Source organism: Myripristis murdjan, chromosome 21 (genome assembly GCF_902150065.1).
Source record: "Myripristis murdjan chromosome 21, fMyrMur1.1, whole genome shotgun sequence".
NCBI lineage: Eukaryota > Metazoa > Chordata > Actinopteri > Holocentriformes > Holocentridae > Myripristis > Myripristis murdjan.
The window spans coordinates 7,760,001-7,774,271 of NC_044000.1; the positions used below are offsets into that span (position 1 = coordinate 7,760,001).

General features: G+C 39.5%; 1 protein-coding gene across 2 annotated transcripts in view; it reads left to right on the top strand.

The window, feature by feature from the left end:
• Positions 1-10,272, top strand: part of gdap2 (ganglioside induced differentiation associated protein 2) — a 33,187-nt gene extending 22,915 nt beyond the window's left edge. Inside the window, exons 12-14 of one of the 2 annotated variants that reach the window (XM_030081114.1) lie at positions 4,255-4,309; positions 4,474-4,617; positions 9,123-9,164. In XM_030081114.1, the coding sequence (XP_029936974.1) occupies positions 4,255-4,309; positions 4,474-4,617; positions 9,123-9,164 (241 nt within the window). Of the gene's footprint in view, positions 1-4,254; positions 4,310-4,473; positions 4,618-9,122 lie in introns of both variants that reach the window. The other variant, XM_030081113.1, reaches the window with a different exon arrangement.
• Positions 10,273-14,271: the final 3,999 nt, after the last annotated feature.

Sequence of the window (14,271 nt, forward strand, 5' to 3'; positions counted from 1 at the left end):
GCAGAAAAGGAGCCACAAACTCCAAATGAAAACCAGAACAGTTTCCTCTGTTTTCAGTGTTCAGCCAGGCCGTTTGAGTAGAACTAGAATTCTGCTGCAACTGAATTTTTCATTTTTTTTAATTTCATACTTTTATTACTTTATTATTTTTATTTTAAATTCATGATTCAGTACAAATATGTACCACATGCAATATATTTTCATGTCCTTGCAATTATTTATCTTCATATTTTGCACGCCTAGTGACACAAACAGAAAGAGAAGTATAGAACCCACCACCAAAACAAGATTATATGAATATTAATCTTTGATCTCTTATGAGTTTACCCCGCCCATCCACCATGTCATGACTAATGAGCCTCTGCTGTCACTGGGAAATTCCGTGCTGTCATCATTCATGTTTCAGCCAGCTATAAATATTTATTTATTTTATTCATTTTATTTTATGAGATATGTTCGAGAAAGATTGTATAGTTTTTTCTGCTTCTATTTTTGTCTCACATAATCCTTTTAAATTAAAGAGACTCAGGTATCAAACAAGTATGTCCAAGTATGTCATTAAGTGTTGCAGTAAACCTTTTTCAATTTACTTAGGGAATTTTCCTCATTACTTTCTCAATTCCCAATTTGACCTCTGGCTATGTGTCACAGTTTTTATTTCATTTACACAGTGATGTATCAAGATGAAAAAGAAAAAGACTAAACCACCATACTGCTATCAACCTTCGACATGAATGAAGACTTCTGCATTCAGCTTCCCCTTTTGACATGACAGGGAAAGCCCATTCAGTGACTGCTGCATTACACTTAGTTGATTCATGACAAGGAACTATATGTCAGGCTGTAATCTAAATTACCTTGAAATACCAGCTCTGTTTAAAGGTCCTGAAACTCTCTTCAAACTTTCATGCCATGACTCATAAAACCTCAGCACTAGAAGTAGTTAAGACCAGTTCAGCCTTGCTGAATTCAGTTTTTTTTCCCTCATTAATTTTACAACTGTTGACCAAGACACTCCGCTGTAGTGAGCCTGTACAGTACTGTATGAATAGATACACATAGAATCTGTTTCTGCCACAGGATTTGTCATTTTCCTGAGTTATTACTCACTAAGTAGCCTCTCTGCACTTCCCTCAGCCCAACACTAATGGCCCAGGCTTGGTAGCTCTCCATGTTTTGGTGAGCAGGCATTTTTTGTCTTCATTCCCTCCCTCTTTATTAAAACAAGGCATTCAGTTGATGTTTGTTCCTCTAAACCTCATTGCAGTTGCGTGAGTGCGTACATTTTTAAGCCCAGCAGCCCTGGTGGAACTCAAACCCTTAGCCGTAGCGGTGCCAGGGTCTTGCTTTACCTGTTTGTGCAAATGATGATCTGGCACAGTTTCTCCCAAATCAACACAGCGTGTGGAGTAGTCAGGATCATTTGATAAACAAGATTAGAACCACAGTAAAAGAGGAAGAAGAAATTTTTTCATTGGTAAAAGCCAATGCATTTCGGCACGTGGTACTCATCGGGGTTGTACAGAGGTACACCACAGCCAGTTTAAATAAAATTTGTTAAAATAAAAGAGCCAATCATGTGTCAAAAGAGTTCTTCAAAAACCAATAAAAATCAAGTTAGAAACATCATAATAACCAGTACAGTGGTAACACAGAACCAAAACTTCCACTCTGTCAGACCCATGTGACTATGAGTAACAGAGATTTGAAAGAAAGACAAAAAGAGAGAGGATTACAAAATCAAAGAAAGGTAAAGCCAGAATTACAATAAAATAGGTAAACTCTTACAAATTGTGATGAATGAAACCAGATATGTAAAAACTATGATGTCTAAGAACATAACAATAAAAGAGGCAAACTATATAAAGTAACAGTGAAATTCTCATTCATGTAATAGGCTTTTGAGATAACAGATTGAACAGGCCTCACTGTCTTTGTCCTAAACAGATCAGTGTCTCTGTCCCTGGGGTTGGGTTTGACTTGTTTAATGCCCATAAAGAAGAATGAAAGAAGAAAGAAAAAATGTGTTAAACTGGCTCTAGTATACCTTTGTATGGCCCAGATGAATGCCATTTGCCAAAATGTGTTGGTTTTTAGGCAGCAAATTTCTTCTTCCTCTTCCTCTTTGGCTGGAATCCTCTTGTTTTTCAAGTTTACCTGTTTCTGGCCAAGAAAGGCAAACAGCATGAAAAAAACATTTCTTGTGCTCATGTTCAAATCTCATGACAAGCGTTTATATTTTCTTCAAACAAAAAATAAATACTTCTACTTATTCACCAACACCTTGTGTCAGGATGTGAGGCGAACTCTGAAGTCATTTTTCCCCGTCTCACTGCTCATAGTTCCTGCTCTCTGGCTTCGTTGGGAAGTGCCGAGCTACAGCAGGGAATGGAACGGCTGGTCCTGGCAGCATCGGTGCCATGCTCAACCCATTCAGCTACAAGGACCGTTATTGATTAGCTGCAGATGCATTTGGCTTCAACCAGTCTAACCAGCGCACTTAAGCCAAACATGAAAACAAAAAGTTTCCAAAAGCGCCTGGCTGAGCTTGGAGATGTCGATTACTTTTTTGTAGGAGACAGATGAGTTTGTGAGCTTGGTCTGGATTTGTGTCCCCTCAGGCTCCAGGCCTGGATCGGAGCAACAACTCCATGTCATGCTTTAGTATTCCTGACTGTCTCCTGAGTTAGTTTGTCAACTTGTCAGCTCAGTTTCCTCCCTCTTGGCTGACCGTATTGTGTTGTATGACCAAATGTGTGTGCAGCATGAAAACAAACAATGAACAAACTACTGCAGCTATAGCGGGGTGTTATTGACACGAGGTCCTGCCATGAAAGGAACAGCCAAGCCTCCGTGTTGCCACTGTTGAATAGATTACAGATTACCTGTTTGTAAAAGCTAGCCAGTCACTAGATTTCTGACATTGGAAAGCAATTACTGATATTTTAAAGAGATCAGTTCCTGATCACTGTTTAGATGGTGCCTAAATGAGAAGGAACCAAAGTTGTAGGAAGTGCAGGAATTTCCATTTGCCAAATGCGATGGTTTATATACTCTGTCGAGTTAATTGTTACAGATGACCATGACTGTAAAATAAGTTAGATGCTGGCTGAGACTAATAATATTTATAAGAAAAAGCATTTTCAGGTATGATTGAGTACAGAATATTACATTAACAAAAACATTGTACAAGCCATAAAAAATCTTTTGGAGCCAGTAGAGGAGAGAAAATATGCAGAAAATATCTTTAACAGGTACTATGTGATGTGAGGCCCCTCATTCAGCATAAAGTTTTTTCACTTATAGATGAGTAGTGCCATTTATACACTCCATTCTGTGGATGGTTCATCATTGTAAATACAGTTATTTCAGTTATCATTATAATAATATGTTATTCCTGAACGTAAATGCAGTTGGTAGGAATGTCCTTGGACACACAATGCCACTTTCCTAAACTCGAATCCATTTAATTTCCCCCTGAAACCTTTCAAATGTAAGATCTTGACTGAGACTAATTAAGAATTTGAAGGTCCTTCCAATGTCCTTGAATTTGGCATCTGTGTATGTGTGGGAACTCTGTGCTCTAATCTTTTACAGAGTTGTAGAATCGCTAAAGTAACAATCTGTGACATTGCCATTGAAATGAATGTTTTGCTACTCTGTATTGCCAGTTGATATAAAACTTATATCCAGTTCATGAAACCTTCTACATTTTCTTTTCTGAGCACTCGGTGTATGGTACGTCTTTTTTGGGAAAAGTCCTCTCCTCCAGTGCAAGCGATACGTTTCACATTTCTGGAAGCAGCAGCAGCGGTTTGTTTGGGCAGTTGGCATGAGCAGTGATCACCACAGCTGGACAGACAAAGAAAAGAGCGCCACCTACAGAAACAAGTCTGAGGAAATAGACGTCACAAAGACGCCACTGTTTGATTGATGAAGTGATATCTGGGAAGCAAAAAACAAAAGCAGTGATTCTGCACAATGCCACTTCACAGTTTGAAACATGTATATGTGTGTGTGTGTGTCTGCGTGTCTACATGTGTGTGTTCTTTGGGCCAGTACCTTGGGCTTTTGGACACAGTCATGGGGATTTCTGGTATTTTTGCTGCTCTGTTAAAATACAAACCCCTTTCAGTCCATCATTGTCATATTTCTGTCATGCTGGATTTTTTACAGGAAAAATAAAGTCAGAATTGTGATAATGACCTTGCTCTTTGGTGTTCCTCCTAACGTTTTTGCTTTTCTGCATTGCAGATTTAAGAAGAACTTGAGGGCGTTCTACTTTGTACATCCGACATTTCGCTCTAAGGTATGTTGCTACTTGCCTCGCCATTGTCTGAAAATTGACTCATAATTGCCCCATAAACAGGGCTCATATTCAGGTTTATACCATAATTTCAATGTTGATGGTGTTAGTCACCCCAGTACTCATCAATCATCTGTCTCTGTCTGTCTGACCCCCTCCCTCCTCAGGTCTCAACATGGTTCTTCACCACCTTCAGTGTGTCAGGAATGAAGGACAAGGTTCACTACCTGGACAACCTGAAGCAGCTCTTCACCTGCATCAAGCCTGAGCAGATCGACATCCCTCCCTTCGTACTGGAGTATGACACACGGGTGAGCAGCAGATGAATATTCACACACAGATGAATAAATCCATAACACAGAGAGAGACACACACAGACATATTTTGGTGCTTCGTTACTGGGAGTTTGAGAAGTTCTCTAAAGCCTTTTCGCCATAGTCACATCCCTCATGCCTCACTCTTAGATACACCATTTCTGTTTTTGTGTTGTTTTGTTGTTATGATAACAGGCAAAAGTCTCTTCGCAAGGCAATATCTGGTAATTGTCTGAGTCTCTAGTGACTTACAGGCCGTATGATCTCACTGATAATGACATCAGCATATTATGCATGGACAAGCCCACATTGGCCTTTCGCACTCATCCCATGCAGGGAGGGCTAAGACAAATCATCTCCTTCTCACAGCAAATCATCTTTTTTTTTTTAGCTTAATGCATTCTTTATTGAGATAAAAATGCACTCCATCTCAGGAGTTACGCAATTCCATTGCCAAATGTTATGAAATGCTCCTAGTCCCCTGACAGAATCTAGGCCTATATGAAAAACACTGCATTTAGTGCTTTTAGCTGGCACTCCAGAGGCTGAATACTGACTGAGCATCCTGTTGGGACTTTTGAGTTTTTTAAAGCCACAATATTCTTGATGTATCAAATACGTACTAAGCAACTTCATGCCTCAACACTAATCATGCATCTTGATGAGTTATGTTGTCAGCTCTCATAATGAAATTGTGCATTGTCCATGGGAAAGTATGGAGAATATTGTGTTAAGTCCAACATAGATCTACTAACATTTCATGTTGTTATTAGTTGTAGTAAGGAATGATGTTAAGGGGCCACACCAGTGATTTTGAATTTTTGGCCTGTGTACTACAATTTCCCCACATTTTCCATAGCAACAAACCATTTTGCAAATCATGCAGGCGTACAAATTATTTCACAGCTTGTAATCAGAATAATTCAAATTTAAATTTTTGGTTGAAACACACCTTTATAATGTTTGGTTTCTGTGGCTAACAAAGTCATGATCATTCATAAACCACAGAACTGATTGTTTGCTGTGTAAACGAACCTTTTCCCTGGGGACTATTTTCTAGGGGGTGGGAGGGGGGACCGTATCACTCCGCCCAATTTCAAGTCATCAAAACACAACAATGCTGCTGCTTTTAGGAAAACTAATGTGGATGACTTTATTATGCTGATGGGACACTGGTGTGAAGAAAGTTTGGATGTTCATTTTCATGTCGTAGTGGAATGAATGGAAACCACCGTCTGGATAAAAGGGTGGAAAAATTATGACAGCTTCAAGAAAAGATTTGTAGGTGTTACCCTAAACTTGCACAGTGTTTGAAGTTACGTATAGCTTCACATATGAATTAACTGATCAGCCCTCCAGCTCATTGTATTTTAATGGCAACCTTACCTGACCTTGATCTCTCTACATCCTCACATGCCAAATCTAAACACTGAAAACCTGTTTACAGCCGTGTGTATTTGTACTCGTGTCCACATTCTACTCCAATCACCATTAATCAACCATTTGTAAAGGAGGAAAAGCAGAGCTGAAAGAAAATAAGAATAACCCCAGAGTCATTTAATTTATCACCATTTGATGTTTCCCTTTTTACTGACACAAACCAGAGCAGTGGAAAATAGAGTAACAATCATTTAATGACTTGTTTATTGTGTGTGTGTGTGCGCGCACACATCTTTGTGTGTCTGTATGCGTTTATGAAGGATACATCGATTAATCTTTTAGCCTACAAACTCAATTAAAATGAGATTGTTCAGGGCCCCTTGTGTTGGTTTCCCTTTGTAGTGTGGGACGTGCTGGGCTGTGGGAGTCATGTGAGGATAATTGTAATGGTGTCATGGCTATCAATAGCTTTGATTTAACAAGGTTTTGGTGCTTTAAAGAGGAGTTGGTAACCTTATTCCAGTGTATTAACCTGTGGAAAAGTAAGGTTGTAAATACATCTAAAGACAAGTTAAGACCGCCAGAGGTAGCCCTGTGATCGTTTTGAACCCCCTGCCAGCTACTTTAAAAGAAATAAAATATCAAACTGGAAAATCACAGTGGTTGTGTTTTCAAGTCCATTCCTGTTGATACACATAGTCTCCAGTGATGGTGTTTGGATTCCTCATAGTCCACGATTGTTTGGATCTGACTTACTGTTTTGACATGATGATGATTTGTGGTTTATATTGGCTGATAAAAGGTGTCTTATAAATTGCTGAAAATTGAGATCCTGACTTAGACTTGAAAAGGCATTAACTTAAATTCCTCCAAGATGTTGAGCAGCAGCACTTTGCATTTTGCTTTTCTCGCGAGCCTTCATGGTGAACTCCCAAACGCTAACTCAAAAACGCTAGCCATCTCTGACCCAGTGGAAAAAATTTTGTCCATCATTTTACAACAGGAGGACTCTATCCAAAGTGCCGTATAATTCAAGTCTCTGGTATCCAGTCATGCTCAGTGCTTCCCAAACACACAAGCATGTGCATCTCATTGGATAGACACGCTTGAGCATGCACATGCTCTCTTATCCATGAATGAGAGGATTTTGTGGAATTAGAATTTTCTGCAAGATTTGAGTGAAAATGTGTATGTTTGAGAAGTACATGTTGTAAAATTGTAAAATTATGGATACTTTTCCTCATTGGATCAGAGATTGCTGGTGTTTTTGGAATATAATTTTACCATTAAGGCTTGCGAGAAAAACTTTTTTCGTCAGGTGTTAAACGCAGCACACTTGATACTTGATTTAAAAATTATGCATTTAACCACAGTAGAAGTACTGTAAAAACTACAGCTACTTCTACTGCTGCTGTTGTAAGAGGTCCTGCTACTACTACTATTACCATTACTGCTCCCCCTACTCCTGTTGTTACTACTATTACTAAAACTAGTGCTACTACTGCTACTGCTGCTAATACTACTACTGCTTCTATTACTAAGTTTTACATCCTGGCCTGACTATGACTCCAAATGACAAAATTATTAAATTGTTGCTGGAGTTCTTCATTCCTCAGGACCCATGAGATGCTAAATGCTTAGTGCCAGCATATAAGCTTTCCCTATGCGGGTGCTTACTCATTGCAGGCTTATTTTCAGCCCAACTTGTGTCCTTCAAGGAGCATTTAACTGTCAGGGTGTGGACACAACAGGCTGGCTTCTAACGTATTTCACCTTTTCAACACTGTGGCCAGCCAATGAACTGGGCAATAACATTCACATCAACACCCATGTGTTGCTGTTACTCAGGAGCATTTTGGTCTGCTGCTCAGAATTATGGTGCACGTGGAATCCAAGAAAAACTTACTCATTTCATTTGCCAAAATGTAGGCTGCTCCGCACCACAGTTTGATTAAGATGAGATTACACATACACACATCACACTCCAACAGCCTTGAAAAGCTGTACATGTGAGAACATTTGCTATTTTTTATCCTATTACAGGAACACTAATTCTATCATTAACCTAACCTCTAACCCTCTAGAACAACCTTTTCAAAATGATAAACTGGTTAAAAAAAAATGTTACTAAAAGTTCAAGAGTTGACATCAGTCGTCACTTAAAAATACACCCACACCCTCAGAGCAGTGCTATTTCATGATGGCTTACATCACCAGTAAAGCTAAAAAGCAGCGTGAGACAGTACCAGGTGGGATCTCAGATAACCTGTGAGCCAAGTTATATTGTGAGCTTCCTGTAAAGTGTGCTGATAAACAGCACAAGGAACTCCACCTTTCTCAAGGCCACCCATTCACATTTCCAAACTCCTCTAGAAAATATTTCTTGAAAACAGACCAAGTGCGCTTTGTCCTGTTTCAGTGGAACCAGTTGTCCCTTCAGTCTCTGCCTGGTACCCCAATGATCTGCCTGCTTGGCCTGTTTGAAATTTATCATATTGTTCATAAGGTCACTGAAGGGGCAAATAAATAGTGTATTAGTCACAGATGGAAGCTGCAAGGGTTGTTGACATTCTACACTAAAACTGAGTTTGTATTATTACTACTACAAAGATGGCACTCTCTACCAATGCAATGCTCCACCATGCAATTCTCAACATATGGCATTTCTACAACACAGTTAACCTTATTGAACTTTTGTCAGTTTTTACTTTTCATGATTTTGATTGATGGTCATGGTTTTTGTTTTAATCAATTCAAATATTAAACTATTTTATGATCTGACGTCCACCACCGCACTGCCTTTTGACCAATCAGCATGAAAAGTTAAACAGCTCCTTCTTTGCCCATGACTAACCTTTCCTTACCTTTCATAATCCCCATCCACATGTCGACATGTCACATACTGTATCCCAGCTCCTACTGAACAGATTTTGACAAAACTTGGGCAGACAGTTTCAAACATTTTCAAAGGCACAAAACAAAGTGACACATTAGTTACACATCAGTTGAGATGGAGATAAGATGTTTATCTTATCTTTTATAGTTGAGTTCACTCTCTTTGTATATCCCCTGTCCGCTATTTTTTGTGTGACACTTCTGCTGTTTTTTCACCTCTTTTTCAGGTGAACGGGCCTCACCATCCCTCTCAATCCTCCAGTCTGTGACACTAAACCAATGAGACTCTTCGCTGGGGGTCAAGAGGTGACAGCCTGTCCAATACCAGCCCTGTATGACCACCATGGTGGCAGTTTGGTCCAAACTCAGCGGATATTCTGAAAGCCCTGAACCATAGTGGGGAAACTGTCCTTTTGTCCTGCTCCAGCCAACAGGACAGAAGTAACAGCCTCAGGCCAAATTTACCAGCGTGTGGCTAGTGGCCGGTGTTTGCTTCCCACCCACCACAGACTATTTATGGATCTCATATGGTTTCTGGAATATGCCCGACACCAGGAGGTTTTATTCAGCTGTTTCTTCAAAGATCCCAATATATGACGTATAATGCTCTTCTGATGGTTGCTCAAAGTGATTTACATTTTTTTGGCGATATCAGACATCCTCTCCCATGTCTCAAAATATTGCAATGCTGGATTATGATCAGGGAAAATGATGCCTGTCTAGACCACCCACGCCATCCTATGCCATTGTATGTTTCCAGAGTTTCCAGAGATTATGGAGGAACTAAAGGCTAATGCTGCGTTCCATTCAAAGTCAGAAGTCTGAAATACCCAGCTGGTAGGTTGTAATTACAACCTCTGTGGATTCTAGTGATCCATAGAAACAGAGATGCCCACAAGATTTTCTTAAGCGAACAAAAAAATCACTCTTCCACATGCAAAGCAAATGTTTTGTCAGTGATACTTGCCAATGTTAGCTAGATAGCTGGTCAGGTTGAGGCATTAATCGAAATATTATTCTAATCGCAATATGGCCAATTGCAGTATCCAAATCCTTTTTTTTTTTTCCCATGAAGGTAAAATGTGTGATAAAACACTGCTGTAAGTAAAGAATTATGGTGCTACAGCTTAGAGATCCTCTGGCCCACAAATTAAACTTTCCAGATGTAAGAAAACATGATTTTTTGGTGCAGACGCCAGCAAAAATCATTATACTTTAAAGTCATGAATCGTATCGCAATTGCAATATCTGTAAATGTTAATCGCAATATGATTTGTTTCACCATAACATTGTTAGCAACTGTACATGCAACTTTAAATTTCTAGGTTAACCTCAGTGGTGTTTTGGTTAGAGTTAAGGCCATAAAATGCTAACAAAAAAAAAAAAAAAATCAAGCTGGAGTGTGTTTGAGGATTGTTAAATGTAATGATGTGTAGCATTTCTTGTGTATGCCACCTGTCTGGCATGACATCAGATAACTCAGTTTTGAAGAGACCTGCCATTGCATTTACCTTGTAGAAAGTCCAGATTTCCATCTTCTCTGGAACGCAGCACAGCAGAGACATGTTGAGCCTTTTCTCTCAGCATTGCAAACACAATCAGTTGATAGACAGCTCTCTCCTCCTGTGGCAGCGCCTGTGTGAGCATCACAAGCCTCGGTTACTGCGGCCTCCTTATTGAGCAGGGGGTCTGGGTTTCCACATACCAGTTGCCCGCAAAAGAAAGGATCCATTTTACAGTGCTTTTATAATTTTTGTTTCTGATGTTTCTCTCGTGAAATGCCGAACAGTTTTAAGCCGCTCGGCCTCTTCTGATACTTTACACCTGAAAAGGGAAAACAATCTGCGTTCATCACTCTGTAAATACAGGCTGTGACAACCAGTCACATGTACAGATAGCTTCGTTTTAGGGGTCAGGAGCCAAAAACGTTGAAAAGCACTGCTACATACAGTAATCTATCCTCACCACATCCTGCCGGGCTGCCATGTCTGTGTGAGACACGTGACAAAGGACAATAGGACAAGTAGCTGATTATTCTTCTCCTTCGCCAATGGATCTTGAAATATCTTTGTGCCTGTCCAGAATTTGTCTTTTTGTTCCTGAATCATCATTTTGATTTTGTTTCCTTCCTTATTTGCACAGTCACGACATGTTGTTTGTTTTCACCGTCCACAAGCCTTGATTTTAATTTTCTTGGACTACCAGATGGGTGGGGTTTAGCCACATCAGAACATTCCTGTGATTGAACTTTTAAAGGGAGTCACTGTATCATAAACCCCATCCATCTGGGGCCCTAAATGGTAACACTATAAGAATTATTTGGAACCTCTGTCACTGCTACAAGTGAATTCACATGCACATATTTTTTTTGTTTTGTTTTTCTTTGAAAACCTTCACTGAGTCCTCTCCAGCCCGCTGCGTTTCCATACACCAAGATGTCATGAATCTGTACATCTTTAAATCATTTTAACTCTGTTGGCAAGAAAATGCTTCATGAAGTGCTCCAAGGTTAAGTGCTTGTCCTCAGATGTCCTTACCAACAGATTCAGTGATTCAAGTGTTTGATTTAACATCCCCATCTGATTTAACATCCCCTTCTGCCCATACAGTTATTGCTATACAGTCAGAGAAGTCATGAGGGACTATCCCGCACAGTTTAGTTTTGAGTTTAGACCCCTCAAATCGTAATTTACATGTCATGAGTTTACCAGATGCTTGTATCCCGAGCACTGAGTGAGCTCACCATGCAGGACACTAGTGGCTGCTGCGGTCACATTGAATCAATAAACCACCACCCTGCCACTCAACACACGTACAATTTTGTCTTTCTTAAAACGAGAAATCTACTTTCACTATCTAGTTTATGTCCACTTTATGTTAAATCCACATTATGTTCAAAGCAAATCAGATTGATTGATTTGTGAGCCAAGTGTGGTTTTCCTGATGTTAATGTAGCAATCTTCCTCATTCTGCCTTCATTCAAGCTATTGGCACTTCTGTCAATAAAATTTCCAGAGCAAGTGATACTGCCTCTGGAAATTATCAAAATTTTCTTACCACCATAAACAGAACTTTTCAACTGCTTTAAGACTTACAGGGTTAGTTTTTGAAAATGAGATATCATTTCACTTCCCCCCCAGTAGTGGTGCTATACTCCTCTCATTGTTACTGAGTGCTGGATACTGGCTGGATGCTCCAAATGCCAACTGAGCTGGACTTCCCCCCGAGCTAACATTTTGAAAAATAACCACCTCAATCCACTCACAGAACATTCAACATCACTTTTCAAGTGTTGCTTTCCTAAACTAGAATGCACATACCTACTACATTACAGACAGTATTACTGTTCGGAACTGTATTTTTCCTGCTATCAGCATCCAGAAAGATCTGGTAACTTCTGTACTTCTTGTATCACTCACCAGAGGAGCAGTAGCTGCCACAGAGATGGAAGTAGATTGCTTGAATTTGCTATGGATTGTTTTGTCGTCTTTATTGGACGCATGCATGCATGTTGGAGAACAAAAATAGCAGCTTTCTCCAGGGTATAAGGGAGTTGGCAAGGTCCTGTTTGTCTCTGCTCCCCTCTGTTTCCTGCCTACCACCTCTGTAGCTGAGGAGCGGCACAGAGAGCTTAGGCAGCACAAGAAACTAGTTCTACCGTTGCGCTTTTTCTACACCATTTCAGGCTGTAAAAACTCTGCTACACACCATCCAACTTTATTAATTGAACAGTTTCAGTGGATTAAAGTGGCTGGGGGGAAGTCCTGCTCAGTTAGCATTTGGAGCATCCAGCCAGTATCCAGCCGTCAGTAACAGTGAGAGCAAGATAGCACCACTACTGTCCTACAGAACAGCTAGGGGGGAGTGAAATAATATCACATTTTTCAAGATCGGTGAACTATCCCTTTAATTACAACTTTTAACAGTGATAAGTGATAACAATGACTTGTTACAGGACAAAACACATGTCTGGCAGCACAGGTGTATGTTAATGAGAACCTATCTGGTGTCACAGAGCGTTTGCCCTTTTATGAAGAAGAATCCAGAAAATCAGCCTCAAATCAACAGAGTCATCAGCACACAGTGTGTTGTCTGTACTGTGATTATGTTAGAATGTATACGGTGAGCCAAACTTTGACTCACTCAAAATGTATATTTTTTTTCTTTTTTAATGTTTTCAACCTAATGAATTGAGGTTGGGTGTCTACGGAGTAACTTTTGAAGAGATTTAATTACACTCACTGTTAAGTCACTTGTTTATTCTTTTTTTTTTTACATATCAATTAAAATGATTTTCTTCATTAAAAAGTGTTAAGTTTTGAATTTGTGTACTTCATTAATAGTCAAAAAGCTAATATTTTCATTTTTGTCTCTCCTATGGGGCATTTTCTTTAAATGGTGGAGGAAGAGTTTGCATTTGTAATTTACATAATGTTAAAGCTGGGAATCTACAGGGATACAATACAGTTCAAGATTTATTGTGACATTATTGTGCTGTTTGCGACAATGTTAAGTACTTTTTAATTTTACAATTATTGTAATTCAGGTGTAAATTTTGGAAAGAAAATTCTAATAGTTAATTAGGAAAGTTAAAGTAAAAAAAAATACAAACTAAAACTATGGGGGTTATTACTTATTACTGTAGGAGCAAAATCTCTTGTCAGCACAGTCAGTAGTCAAAAGGGAAAATGAAATCCATCACTTTTATGCAACTTTATATATATATATATATATATATATATATACACATATATATATATGCATACATATAAACAAATAGCTGTACCCTGTAGGTTCAGGAGAGTCTTATCTGTTATCCGTTCAGCTGCAGCCACACCACCTCAGACACAGGCAAATGCTCTCATGTTTCTTTGTTTTTTATTTGTTTTTATCTCCAAGTGCCTCATAATGCTATGAGTAAATGCATTTTAGCATGGGTGACCTCATTTTTTTCCCATCTTTTATGAAAGGCCCCAGTTTGGCCGCTGACCCAATTGGGGCGATGGCTTGGGGGCCTCGTGAGCCGCCAGCCCAGGGGACACTGCAGCGTGCATACATGGCACTGCATTTGCACGAGGCCCCCAGCGCAGCATGAGGCCCTGCGCACAGCATTTGCGGAGGGGTGGCCCTGGCTCACAGTGCCTTACATACCTTAGACATAGATATAGATTTACATAGTTACGTAGATAGATATAGATATATTTAAAAAATGCATTAGTAATGACAATAATGATGGGTCAGTTCCATTTAGCTCAAACAGCCACACTACACTTCATTAATGCCATTAGTAACACCTGTTAGAAGAAAGTATGTAGCCTTGGAAAAATAGTGGGAAAATCTGGTCTGGCCTATCCACTGTGTGTTTATCTGCTATTT